The 14,697-nt window shown below is 35.9% G+C and overlaps 1 protein-coding gene across 1 annotated transcript in view; it reads right to left on the bottom strand.

Annotated features, from left to right (window-relative positions):
- LOC139963481 (laminin subunit alpha-3-like) overlaps nucleotides 1–14,259 on the bottom strand; it is a 41,426-nt gene extending 27,167 nt beyond the window's left edge. Inside the window, exons 1-12 of the mRNA XM_071964293.1 lie at nucleotides 14,061–14,259; nucleotides 12,251–12,943; nucleotides 9,604–9,804; nucleotides 8,506–8,626; nucleotides 8,097–8,261; nucleotides 7,498–7,653; nucleotides 4,533–4,645; nucleotides 3,555–3,773; nucleotides 2,772–2,918; nucleotides 2,329–2,464; nucleotides 1,105–1,205; nucleotides 178–355 (exon numbers count right to left, since the gene is read on the bottom strand). Of these exons, the coding sequence (XP_071820394.1) occupies nucleotides 178–355; nucleotides 1,105–1,205; nucleotides 2,329–2,464; nucleotides 2,772–2,918; nucleotides 3,555–3,773; nucleotides 4,533–4,645; nucleotides 7,498–7,653; nucleotides 8,097–8,261; nucleotides 8,506–8,626; nucleotides 9,604–9,804; nucleotides 12,251–12,880 (2,167 nt within the window). The 5' untranslated portion in view covers nucleotides 12,881–12,943; nucleotides 14,061–14,259. The remainder of the gene's footprint in view (nucleotides 1–177; nucleotides 356–1,104; nucleotides 1,206–2,328; nucleotides 2,465–2,771; nucleotides 2,919–3,554; nucleotides 3,774–4,532; nucleotides 4,646–7,497; nucleotides 7,654–8,096; nucleotides 8,262–8,505; nucleotides 8,627–9,603; nucleotides 9,805–12,250; nucleotides 12,944–14,060) is intronic.
- Nucleotides 14,260–14,697: the final 438 nt, after the last annotated feature.

Here is a 14,697-nt window from a genome sequence, read left to right as displayed (position 1 = left end):
AGCACCTATACTGACAGTACAAACAGTTCCTAACCTTTCTCCGATAGAAACATGGTATTCATACTGCTCATACTGTCAGTATGAGTGCTTTGAAGCGGGAGATGAGAGTTAAAGTACAAGAAAAGAAATTGTCCCAACTACTGGGTGTATTGGTATAATAGGCACAGTTATATTTACCTATAGCACCATTATACAGCTCAGCCATAACTGCAAATTCAACCTTTGAACAGTTTCCCTCGCTTCGAAGCACGCCATCGGTAACCTTCGCATCTTCCCAACAACTCTCTATAAATAAGCTCTCATTACCACTCTCAGCATACACAGACAGGTCTGCCAAGACTGGTAGAAACACAAACTGAAACAACAAACAATTAACCAAAATTATATAAATATTAAAATATATTGTTTTGATGATACAGGACTGGTTCACAATGTGTCGTTCTGACAAAAACTCAACGGTTGCCCCATGCAACTGTTATGAGTTTCGACATAGATCTTCACAAATATTTAATACTAACAACCGATAACAGCTTATAATTCAAAAGCTTGGCTAGTCAAGCGTCCTTCCAAATAGTTTAAGTTCTTTGAAGTACAAAAATATAATAATAAAAAAAAATTATAAAATTATAAAATTATAAAATTATAAAATTATAAAATTATAAAATTATAAAATTATAAAATTATAAAATTATAAAATTATAAAATTATAAAATTATAAAATTATAAAATTATAAAATTATAAAATTATAAAATTATAAAATTATAAAATTATAAAATAATAAAATAATAAAATTTCAAAAAAATTTAAATTTCAAAAAAAGTTAAAAATCCAATTTGCATGTAATGAAGATTGATGTTCAAACAGTGTCTATGCATCAAAGTGTTGAGAAACCTATCAAAGATATCATATAATTACTAAAGTTGGACTAAAAGTGATGAAAAATTGTGTTTACTGTTCAAGGCTACCAAAAGTCGATCTGCAGTTTCTCTAGGGAGAACAAGTCCAAAGTACTGGAAAAAGTAGAATACCTTAAATTAATATCACAAATATTTCATTTTTAAAACTGGTAAGAATAAAATACAAGGTGAATTGTCTCAACTTACCGTATCTATAGCTAGACCACTCCCAAGGCTGGCACCGGCCGTAAAATTTGGTTCGTAAACTATTCCAGCAGCCAAGCAGGCTTGACCAATGCTGACAGCACCTGTTATGTCAAACATAGAGTTTTAAGTGAAATTTAAACTTTTCACACATGCCCCTGAAACATTTCTCTGTATTTATACATGTCTATTCATTGTACATTTCGTGAATTGTTAAACAACGAGAAGGAAAAGGTTTTTTAAAAACCTTAATATATTCTTTCAATGGAAATGACCAATGAATGAAATTACTGAACCTCTGATAGGCACTCAATAGTCATAAAAAATATTACATAGTATGTAAAAAAAAATTGCAGTGCTAAAGAATCCCCTACAGCAAGGCTGAATAGATAACAAACAACAGAGATTATCTCCGCTCAACAGCAGCGTGAAACAGCACTGCACACAAAAAAAAAATTACATCCTACGCAGCCTGTCTGTCCTGCTTTTGACGCAGTGCGTAAGCGAACACTTCTTTTCGAGATAATGAAACTAAAGTAAACTGATTAAATTCCTTCCGTAGGGTACTGATGATATCACAGAACACTTGCTTCAAACGTTCAGATTTCATCGGTCAGATATTATTTAACTAAAAGAGTGAAACGACTGACAAAATACCTCATAACTTATTTTGCATCAAACAATTATGGTTGATAAATATTCATTTATATTCCTCGAAACGAGGAAAGAAGATGTTAAAGACATAAAAGAGTAAGTGGTGGCTATCACTACCTAAACTTTAAGCAGTTATTTGAAAATCAAATTTGTTGATTTGACTTTCTACGCTGTTTTATTTGTGCACCACTTACTATCTGTCAATTAGTGTTGTTTGTCGACCCTAATGTCAACTTAATGGTCAGTGTGCTAGACTTGGTAATCCAGCCACTTCAATTGATAAGCCTTCGATGATTACTGGTAATGACTCACGGAGGGAAAATATTTAATGTTGTGCTCCCCAAGACGAGCAAATTTCTGTTCGGACAACCAAAATTAGTTTTAAAGGTGGTCTGGTGGACGACTAATTGTAACTAAGAAGGTGAAAATATTAAATTGGTATCGCTCTCCATCACCTTAGAGGTACCAAAAAAAAATAGTGGTAGGCCTATCATCTTCCCAAAAGGGAGTTTTACTGGCCCAACGCTGATGTCAGTGTGACAAACCACATTTACAGTTCATACAAAAACTCACTCAGGTTTGTAGTTTCACTTAAATCAAAGGTGAGTTGCGGAGGCTCCAGAATGCTCCCGCTCCCAGCACAGCTGTAGGAGATGGTGTTGCCAGGTGCTGATAGGGATAGCCGGTTGTTGCTAGAAATAGAGGGTGTCTGTAAAAATAAATATAAATAAATAAACTTTCAAATCCAAAGCACAAGTCCTATGCAGCTTGGCTGCAGGAAGCTGCAGCCCCTCAGTATTCCGACTGTTGCCATGGTACCCTTAAAGTACTATATGTTACCTGAAACGATGCTTCTTAATCCCTTTTGCACTGAGCCCAAATGTCAACTCTTTTGCATAACATATTTTCATATCTGAGTTCAGGATTGTATACATACTGATATCAAAAAAATTGATTTATGTCAGTACTTTCATCAATCCATCAATGGTAACTAATACAGCAGTATTTGTACTTACACTGTAGCGTACAACGATATCATATCTTTGAGTCCTTGGCACCGTCATCGATGGATATGTAAGTGATGTCGCAGCAGGAACTAACAGCAGCCCTCTGCCCGAACTCTTGGGCATCGCCGTCTCGGGTCGTTCTAAAAGACTGGCCATCTGTTATAGAGAAGAAGAGGTGAAGATCAGACCCCAAACATGTTAGGAGTTGTGACGAAAGATTACAAGTTCTTTTCCTGCCAAAAATTAGCTCCGAATTTCTTGCGGGAGACATAGCACAAACTTTGGCCTAGGCTTTGAAATAATGTGATAGGCTATGTTAACAATGACCAAATAAAATCTACCCACAACAGCTGGTAAGAAAAATGATTATCGATTGGGCTAGATTACATTTTTCAATGATCTTTTATATGTAAGCACAAAGACTTAAGCAAGTCTAAGACAAGGCATAACAGATATAGGTATATAAGCTTGCAATGGCATTGTATTGGGGGTTTTTTTCTCTTTTTTTTTTTATCAATAAAATGGTTTCACTTGTTTCTAAGTCTTGATATCGTTCTGTTATATTCTCCTTATACGGGTGATCATAATACTGCCATTTATTCCAAATAAACCAATCATAAGTTTCGTTTCATTATTCCTACCAACTCAATTAATTGCTATGGATGCAGATCCACTAATTAGGGAAAAATAATTTTAAAATATTATATTAAACTTGAAACCTTATTTTAGTTTAATTTTAAGTAATTGGCTGAAATGAACGAGGAAACATTATACCAATAGCTTACAACTCACCTGTAGCGTGTCGAGCAGTTCAGCTTCTATTTTGATTCCGTCCAAGAGGGGAACGTAAAACCCGCGATCGACCACGTCACAGCTGCGCCCGCCGATGTTCATCTTACAGTCGCAGAGACCGGTGAGGTTATTACAGGTGTTGCTGAGGGCTCCCCCACCGTTACAGTCGCACGGGGTACACCCGTCCGGATCGGCTAAGCTGAGATTGAAGAAACCGGGCTGGAAAAGAACAATTCACAGACCTTATATTTAAAATGGGTTCACTGATGGATACTTGTAAGATGCAAGAAAACTTTACAAAAAAAAAAGGGGCCAAAAAAGGTTTAAGAATAAAGTATAGGGTTTTTAATAAAATTATATATTATGAATTCAAAGGGACACATGCACAGTAGGTAAGAAGCGGTTAATAAATCTATCAAAAAAATGTATTTTCTGCCTCCCTGGTTTGTGGTCGTGCTTGCTGCTGGTGCAAAAAGTGACACTTTCTCTCAAGGTTGTGATCATGTTAATTCCAGAAGTTAACAAATTCTTTATGTGCACTTGCATTTGCAAGATGACAAGAAACATTAAAGTACATTACAAAATTCTATAACCATTTTCCTCGAGTATGGCTTAACATCTTTTTGGGCAAATTTTTTGGGAGGAAGAAGGATTATTTAGATGGAAACAACTTTAGAAAATCTCTGCTTTGTAGATGACTTTTCTCTACATATCATTTTTTGCTCTTATATTGTTTGTCTCTTCCAGGCTTGGAAATGGATTTTATTTCATATTTCCATTCATAAAAGGGAACCCTGCTCAAGACAAGTTCAATTTTAAAAAAAATTAAAAAGTTTTCCTTTGTCATTTGAAATCAAAAATTAGCAAAGGAAGTTGGGTTTAACGACAAAGTTGCCTTTGATTTCAACCAGCAACAGTTTTATGCACCTATTTGCTAAAATTGTGAAATATCTAGGCCTGCCTAGATGTACTACTTACTTTACACAGATCACATCTAATTCCTTCCACGTTGGTCTTACAGATACATTGACCGTTGAGCTTATCACAGAAGTTGGGTGCTCCGTCAGTGCCTCTAGTATCACAGTCGCACACTGGCCGAAAAGAGAATGAGAAAAAACAGAAGAGAATGAGAAAACAATAGAGAATGAGAAAACAAAAGAGAATGAGAAAACAAAAGAGAATGAGAAAACAAAAGAGAATGAGAAAACAAAAGAGAATGAGAAAACAGAGAATGAGAAAACAAAAAGAATAAAATGAAATAATGGCTTACAGAATGTTTCAACATTTCTCAGATATTACAATTATGAAGCATCTATTAAAACAATTACTAGTTTCATCCATGGACATTTAAGTATCGCCAGTTACATCTAAAGCATGCAATATTGCTTCCTAATACTATTATCTTTTTTATGATTTAACCAGGTACTCTACACACGGTGGAGTGATAGTGCATTTGTTGTGAGAAGACAGGTAAGTGAGGAGTAAAGTCAATTCATATTTTAAGCCCCTTTTAAGTTTGACAATGTCTGAGTATTAAGCACTTTTCATCACTTTAATAGTAGGGCGTTGTGGTCAAGTGGTTAAGGCAGTGGACTTGTGATCTAAGGATTACAGGTTCGAGTCCTGGCCAGATCACTGCGTTGTGTCCTTGGGCAAGGCACTTTATCTCCATTGCCTCTCTTCACCCAGGTGTATAAATGGGGTTGTGAGGTGACTTGTAAATATAGTTGCGTGTGCCGGTTTGTGGCTGCACCCTATGGGAAGTCCCCCAGGGGACACGTGGCTGTGGTGCACTGTGGTGCCCCAGGAGAGATTGTTTGAATTGTGCACACTTTGGTGTGTAGGCGTGACAAGTTACCAACGACCAGGGTTAAGTTACACATCCGGGACAGCAAGTTTGCTTATGAGGATGTTCATTAATCAAGAAATCAAAAAATAAATAACATAATTTCCACAATGATTACAGAGTACGCAGCGTTTGCTCAGATACTGGAATTTTGATCGGCATTGTAAATAATTTTGAAAAGAAATAAATTATTCATGGAGGACAAAACTCTTCATTAACAGTTGTTAAGTAGGTAGAGCCTCAGTTGTTTATAAACCTCTGGGTTAACTACTTGATTCAATACTTGATTTATACAATGCAAGTTTCATTCCCTGAAATAAGTCATATATATCTTAATACTTTACTGTATATTTAAATACATGATGTATAAAAATAAAATACTTGAATGTCAAATACTTGATTCAATACTTGATGCAATATGAAATACTTCACTCATAAAATACTCCATTTTTTTAAATATACAAATATTAAATTATACTTGATATACTATAACCTGATTCATTACCTGACATATTAAAACTTGATTCAAATCTTGATACACTAAATACTTGATTCTATACTTAATATATGGGTTAAGCATGAGTCACTAAGTTGATTTCAAATCTAGAGCTCTGAAATTTAAGAAAATGAAGCGATACAGAACAGGTTATATAACAGATATTTAGTATCTACTTAATATATATTCAAATATTGAAAAATCGATCACCACATGGTGACAATATCTAAATTTGAGACTCTTTTAAGATCGAAGTTAATTCATTTATTCATATCCATCCTTGTAAAAATAGTTCATGGGACGTCAACATGTTCGACTATGATGAACACACAGTAGACTGATATGGATTATGATTAATTTTACCAAGAAATGTTGATGAAAGGCTGATAAAATATTTATCAAACACTGTACCAGGAAAATACAAAATTTTCAATCATTTGCAGAAACAAATTTGCATAAATTTATAATTATAATCAATGTAATATAGTATAAGTCGTTGTTAACATAGCAGGAGGCTTTGGACTGAATTTAATGAAACCTGCACCAGGTGTGAAACAAGAAAGGAATATGTTGAGGTCTATTGAAATTGTCGTTCGTGACATTTGCAGACTGACACTTCTCTGGCATTGTTCCATTATTATATGTTGCTATGGTAGAACTGTTGCAATGGAGACTGTTGCTATGGTAGCATTGAAGAAGGCGATGAGAGCTAAGGACCTTTGGTGAACCAGGTAAATGATTAGGAGAGATGGAATCATCCCCTGTCATAGCAAATGAGGGTACTGTAAGTTTTCTTAAGATCCTACCATCATTTAACGACAAATACCAACAAGACTTGTCCAATTCATGGAATGGCTTGCAATTCAGAGATTATTTTAGTGGTCGAAAGTGGAAAGAAGTCCAAAGGAAGGTACATTTGTTAGCTTTATACCTTAAGAGTAAAAACAGTCCAATCTGTTTACTTTTTGTTTCACCCTTGGTTACACCCCCCCATCCCCCTAACCCCCCACCTCTGAGTTACAAGGTTGTTTGAATCTCATGTACAGTTATGAGTGGCTGTTTAGTGTCATAAAATAAGTTTTTTCCATTCCATTCCTTGTTACCATTGGCTAGTGTTTAGTTTGTAAACATTTACTGTCTAGCAGAATGATGCCAAACAGTTTATGTAATACACACATGCACACCACATATGTCAAAGTCGGAAAGATCAAAACGCTCTTTCTTGTAGCCCCCCTCAAACCCCCCTACTGGCGCTACCTCTACCTCATATGACCATACCATGTCACTCCTTCATTCAAACATCTTCCAGGAAAAAAAATGACAAAATCCTGAAGAGGATTGTAGTACTTAGTAATTTAACAAGACAACTGACAGATGCGTTTAGTGGTTTCTTGCTCAGGTTCAAACGCAGAGTATCGGAATATTAATTTCATGGTTTGAGAACTTATTAAAAGAACAAAGACAATAATTGTGTTGAAATTACAGTGAACTATTTAAAATTAATATCATTAACAGGTTAGGTTGTTAGTTTTAGTAAGTTACTGAAAAATGAAAACAAGGGGTGGGGGGAGAGAAAAAAACCAAGAAACAATTCCACTCACTTTGACAACCTTGAGCATTGCTCCGGTCAAGTTGATAATACGAGTCTTTGCATTCATGACACTGGCGTCCCTGTACGTTCTCTTTGCACACACACTGCCCCTGGGTCTCGTTGCACACAGATCCAGGGACAATCCCAATGGCGGTACAATTACAAGCTGCCATTAACAAAGAGAAAGGATAGAAATAATAGCGAATAATTGCATAATTTAACAAGAGATTGTTATAGTCAAGGGTCATAAAAGCATCCATTTTTTCCTTTAAATGTGTTTGCCTTCATAAAGAATTGTGATTGTTATTGAAGAATATTTTTTATATATTCTACAAAATTAGAAAATGGTTATACACAGGGTTCGTTAGCACAACAACTTGAAGAATACCAGTCAGAATACCAATACACTTAAGATGGCAAACATTTCTAACATGAAAAATCATGTTTTCAAGGTTTTCAGGTATCGACAAATATTTTTAATTGTACTCGTTACAATACCAGTGCAAAAATGATGAATTTTGAAAACAATTTACGAAACAGGACTGTAAAGGAGACTAGTAATTCTGAATGTCCAACGTGATACGGACCCATCTCTTAAAGATGACTTACGGATGCAAAAGGGGTCTGCTTCTCCAGTTCCAGGATTTATGAAAAAATCTTCGATGCAATGGTCGCACTTTTCCCCCGTGGAGTTCTCTGTACAGTTATCGCAAACTCCATAACCTTTGACCTCGTTGTAAGTGCAAGAGGTCGATCTGCCACTGCAACCACAATCTGGAACCGGGAGTGAAGTAACTTTTGTCATTTTGCACATATTAATTATCACATAAATATATATAATTTTTTTAATTTTTAGACTTTTGTATCCCTTTTAAAGTGCATGTTCTACAACAACATTGTTGTTCTCCACTCGTTGTTTCCATAATCTCGCTCTGTTAGTGAATAAGAAGTTGACACAGTAAAATTGAACAAAAAATTTTGTCTTTACAGTAAGTGAACAGTTTAACTTTTAACTGACCTTCACATTCATTTGGGTGACCCATAAAAGCTGCTTCCCAAGGCTTGTTGTTGTAAAGGGGTTTACACTGGTCACAATGTTGACCCATGGTGTTATGTTCACACACACAACTGGCCTCGTTCTTGAATGAAATGAATGAGGAAGATATCAAAGTTATGCAAATTATGCAAATTGGCAATGAGCCATGATGTCAGACAAGAGAAATTTATCAATATGAAAGCAATTATATCCCTTACTTCGAAGATGCAATCATTTAGTACTTGAATGATAAAGTAGGGGGGGGGGCAAAATGTTACACAGATCGTATAACCTAGTTAAGGGTAAACAATGTAACACATAGAGGGTATGGAACAGGTGTGCATAGTTCTGTTGGTAATTTATGTATGAGTATGTAACACATGTATGGACACAGGTAGGCATAAGTATCTGTATGGGATAGGGTATTAAAGTACTAGCCCATGTATGTAGTATGTACCACTGTACACTACTACTGATATAACACATAGACAGTAGTGTTACGGACTAACAGAACAATACAGTACTCTACTGTTAGGGATGATAGGGAACACTGATTTACATATACTGTAATATTTATGAGATATACTGTACTGGTATTCCTCAGTGACCAATGGCAATAACATTCCAAACCTTTCTAGGTTTGGACACCCAGGCTGCTGAAACAAAGGGGCGACCTGGGAAGAAAAACTTGCTCAAAAAAAATTCCAAATTGAAATGGCTACTTATTGAGAAATTGACGGAAATATATGTTGAACATTTTCAAGCAATGGTCATACAGAAGGCTACCAATTCCAGCAATTTAAAAAAAAAACTCTTTTACATGAGGGCACTTCTAGACACTACATGGGTGGTAGCATGAGAAGGACGGTCATTGACCGGTCAGTAGTGCTAAAAGGTTACTAGATGACTGTAGTCACGGTTGTGGGGAGACAGGTAAGCCAGTAAAGCATACACTTACCTGTTTCCACACATCAACTGCACTCTCATTCTACCAAGTGATAGATAGGACCGTAAGCAGGTGCGGAAGGAAGTATTCAAAGTAACTTAATACTAATGTTCAGATATTTAAATCAAACTAACCTGACCAATGCATTTTTCTGCGTGACCATAACAGAGGCAATGTCCAGTCACGCTCCAGTCAGCCACAGCGAAATAATCTCTACCGGCGTCCGAGCTACCAGGCTTGACGAGGTTTATCCTGATGTCGGTGAATCTGAAGAATTCTAGCACATCTTGCTGATAGAAACGAGCACCAAGTTCACTGACGGGGTTGTAAAGTACCTGAATAAAATCAGATATATATTATTAAACAATATTATGCAGCTAACAGTGGGTATTGTAGGTGTGTTGAGTTGGTATAAGGAGATTTTGTTTATGTCACTGCTATGTACAGTATTTCACCTTGGTCATCTTTGCAAGTTATTACACAGATATATACATTGTGTTGGTGTACAATAGCCTATACAATTAATAATTAGCCTGTTTTTTATAATTCACACTGTACTGTATAAATATGCATTCATGTGTTTTAGTATCCTCGGTTGCTTCCCATGATCTGAAAATGCCAGGGAGTTGGCTTTAACTGTGCAATATCATTGCAGGCAATAATTCATTTGGACAAACTGCCATACCAGTGCAAAGATGTGTAGCTATTGTTTTGCACTTACTTAGGTAATCCGAATATATTATAAGACAAAGTTTAGAGCATTCAAAACTGTACTGTAGCCTGTGGACACAAAATTTGAAACTCCTCCCTGGTACTGTAGCCTATTGTGTGATGTCTTTCTGGTCCATATTGTAAATCATGTTGGTATTGCTTGAAAACACCTTAAAAATTGAATACAGTATAAATTCTGAATGCAAATGAACATTCATAATTTTTGAATGTCTTGAACAAGTGTGTGATGAAGAATGACCATACAGGCATCTCCTCCCCAGATGCCACCACATTCCCACTTCATTCTCACCCGCTCCTTCTCCACTTCATTCTCACCCCCTCCTTCCCTACTTCACATGAGGCCCCATACATGTTCCATCTCATTTCAGACTGTAAAGTAAACTTGCATGCATGCTCAAAAGGTCCAGGGAATAATTTCACCTGTATCGCATCGCAAACTGCTTAAGATCTATGCAAAAAATGGTTAAATTAATTGTATATAGTACACAGTTTTTGTACATGTAAAAAACAAACTGTATTTTATAGCCCTGTTAAAAAATTCAGTTCAACTTAAAAACTGTGACACAAAATGTTAATACTAAATTAGTCCCTGAAGTCACCTGCAGTTATAGCTTAATATTTTTTTTACAATTTACAGGCTTTAATACAAAATGTCAAAAGGTTTTATAATACAGAATTCTAAATGAAACAATGCATACATGTACATATACTGTACATACAGTATTCTGAGTAATGTAGACATACCCTTAAAGTAAACAGATACTGGCAGCCAACTGTAACAGCTGTGATGCACACTGTGTGATGTTATCAATAGTAGACCGTCATAGACAGTTAAATAAAAAATTAAGTTAACAATGCATCTTACACACATACTTTATGATTCAGGAGGTTATCAAAACTTTCAAGCAGAAATCAGGGTAGTTTCATGTCCCGACAGCATGACAGTTTTCTCTGCAAATTTTTTGGAAGATCTTACATTTAATGAGCAGTATTGAGGTGTACTTGAATAATTACAGTAACTGAGTTGTAACATAGTAAACTTGGAATTCAATGTAGTGAATGTAGGCCTACCGCATGCATACTGTACATTTTAATTTAACTGACCTGCAACAAGCTGTTTTAAAACAAGACAAGTGTGCTTTGACTTCTTACATAAAATTGCCTAGATATTCACCGTTTATGACATGTCCAAAAGTAGGAATTATCAAATATGGACAGAAAATTCTAGGAAATTTAAAGTAAAATTTGTAACACATAAACATACAATACTGTATGTCTGATTCAACAACTATATTATATATATTACATTAAACTTTTTTTTTCATACCATAAGGGTGTTTTTTTTTAATATACTAAATGGTTTTCTTCTAGGTACCAGTTGCACTTATTATTTGATCATTTATAATTGACATTATGTCATTAACAATTTCACTACGGGTAACAAATTAACATGAATTTATGATGTTAGGGCTATATATTAACTAAGTTCATACTATACATGAAAAGAAATTTACATTCTGAAATTTCTTTAAAGACAAAACAACACACACACATATATATATATATATATATATATATATATATATATATATATATACACAATGACAATCTAAGGTTGAAAAGAGCATCTATCTTCCACTCGCAACCGGTGTTGAGTGAAAACAGAGACAGTATAGTTTTTGGCACTTTTTGGACCAACTCAGGAACATTTTTGGCCCACTTTCTTTTCTTTTTTTTTTCTTCACATGTACTGTAATATAACGCTATCATAAAGTTGCATACAAACTTTTTGAAGTTCATCCCTTCCTTGTAATTTTTGTTGGCATAGAAGTATTCATTAATTTTAAAAAACAGATTGAATGATATTACATTTTCCAATCTATTCCATGTACCATGTAATTATGATTCATTCAACTTGAGGATAATATCAAATATCAAATTGTAGGCACATCCATCAACAGAAATCATAGCCCGCTAACTACAATACACAAACTTGTATATGAACAGTAAAGTCGAGAAAGGAAAGATTTAACTGAACGAATGCATTACCTGTTGCAACTCATTTGAGGAATCAAAGGAAGCAGCATCACCATAGTAATATCTCTGCATGCAACCACTGACCACGTTATGGTTCTCTTCGAAGGCGTCCTGCGCCAGAAATGCGACGTCTGGAAAACTGACGGCGCAGCTCCGGGCGTAGTATCTGAGAGGCGCCCAGGTCTGTCCGTGATCCTCGCTCTTCTCTATTACGAGGCTGTTGGGTCTGAGACTCTGGAATACAAGTTGGGTCGCTTGGAAGAGGAACGTGTCTCCGAGAGAAAGGGACAATATGACATTTTCTGCCCCTGTCTGCGATTGCCACCATGTCCTGAGGACGGGTCTGAAATACATGGACCCAGCTATTAGTATGTTATGATCGAAGAGATTTTCGACGTGACGGGCAAGATCTGGATCGGAAGAATTGCAGGTGACCTGTACGTTGGTCAGTTTCTCTAAGGTGACCTCGGGCGGGTCACCGCAGGTGGAGTTTGCCACGACTGACCTTCCAGATTCCTGACTTACCAGGTCTGGAGACGGAGGAAAACACGCTCTGTCCGCGCAGTCGCCGTTGATGGAGGGCAAGACGACGAGGAAGCAGTAAACCGAAGTGAGGTAAACAGCGATTCGTTGAAAATCCATCACGAAAAACTTTTAAAAAAATCTGTGGGGGTATGGTATGTTCTTTGTTCCTTTCTATTAATCCTGCAGAAATAGTAAAAGTAAATGATTCAACAGAAAAGTTAACCTCTAAATGGACGATTCAGCTTGAACTGTCATGGAGTGGAATGGGGAAGTAAATTAATTTTAGTAAAGTAAAGTAATTTTAAAATAGTCCCCAGTTTCTGTTTTCAGATAGGCTTGATAGAAAATCCTGTCACTTGTGTACAGTAAGAGCTACAGTACAGGCTAAAAGCAACCTGAGTGCCTGCAAAGTACAGAAATTAGTACAGAAATTGACACATATAACAGCATTTTATACAGTCTTTAATGTACATGTTGACTGAATCATTTTAACTTTAAAAAGTTTGTAAGAGTCGATACACTGTCTTCAAATATATAATATAGTTGGTTAAAATAAATCGAATAAATTTAGGTTGATTGTTTATTAAAAAGACCAATTCTGATTGTTGATCTGAATAGTAAATGAACGATTTTTTGGATTTTGCAGGCCTATAGGTAGTGTGAAGCATAGCAATATACAATGCATATAGGCCTACAGTGCACCCACAATAATGTGCTCTTTCCGCCATACTAAAGAGCACATTTTCTATGGCGGATTAACCAATGGCAGAATGACACAGCCCCATATACACCCCACCACCTGCATGGATCCGTTATTTTCCGTCAGTCAGCTTAATAATAAGCTTCACAAACAGGCATATTAAAACTTTGATTGGTAAATAAGCATCCCTTGTTGAACTGATTATCTGGTAAGAAAACACCAATGAATCGCTTGTGCAGACAAGAATTGATAACCATTAATCACCAATGCAATGCTTATTGAACCGACAATCATGTCAATAAGCAGCAGAGCAACGCTTAAAGTTATTGACCCAATGAATGGGAAAAATAAGCAAGAGCCCCATCCTTATTGAAGCAACATTCAGGTGAATAGCTCCCACCATTACTATTACTACATGGTCCATCTCCTATACATTGCAACGTTACTCCTTTTCCAAACACGAATATAGCGTTAATATTATGCTTAGCCAAAATCCAATTGCGTAGTGTATCATTATCCAGCCTAGCCTAGAATTAACGTGAGGTGTATGGCTAGGCTAGCCTAGGTTGGCTTCCTTGCAGTTTTATTACATTTTACCTCTTTTAAACCATGGTTAGCGATGAATGTGGTAGAGCCGAACCAAATTTAAATAAACGCTCAGTGTTCATCAACGACTTACTAGAAAATAAAATCATCTTCCAGCAATTGTTTACTTAGTTTTGTATAACTATGCAACAGATGTTAAATTTAAATCGTTTTGGTATTTGGCGTCTGCCGTTGACATGGTAAGTTTTAAGAAGGTGTCCAACCGTGCGGAGGATAAATCTGTTATTAAATTCCACGCACTACATTGTGTAAACTCATGTATAGCATAAAATATGCTACAAGGTACGTCAAAACGGTAATACAATTTGTGACAACACCCTGATTGAGGACGGGTAACTATGAATCATTGACATTACGACAGAGACTATGGGGATAGTGTAAATGATCTGTTTTGAAAAGGAGTTTCATCAATTTCTATATATATATTTAAAGGGGAACATAACAATTTAACATCATTTTTTTATTACACAAAACGATAACGATCAAACATGCATAGCTCTCACTCCTGGATGAGTGGCAAGAAGGTACAAAGAAGGAATCAGCTACAAGGATGGGGTTGTTTTGGAATAAGAAAATGAACAATTTACTGGACCGTGCGTATGGAAAGCCATTTTAACATTTAATCGGG

The sequence above is a fragment of the Apostichopus japonicus genome, chromosome 22 (assembly GCF_037975245.1).
Source record: "Apostichopus japonicus isolate 1M-3 chromosome 22, ASM3797524v1, whole genome shotgun sequence".
Classification (NCBI taxonomy): Eukaryota; Metazoa; Echinodermata; class Holothuroidea; order Aspidochirotida; family Stichopodidae; genus Apostichopus; species Apostichopus japonicus.
This window is presented reverse-complemented; position numbering and strand designations above follow the sequence as displayed.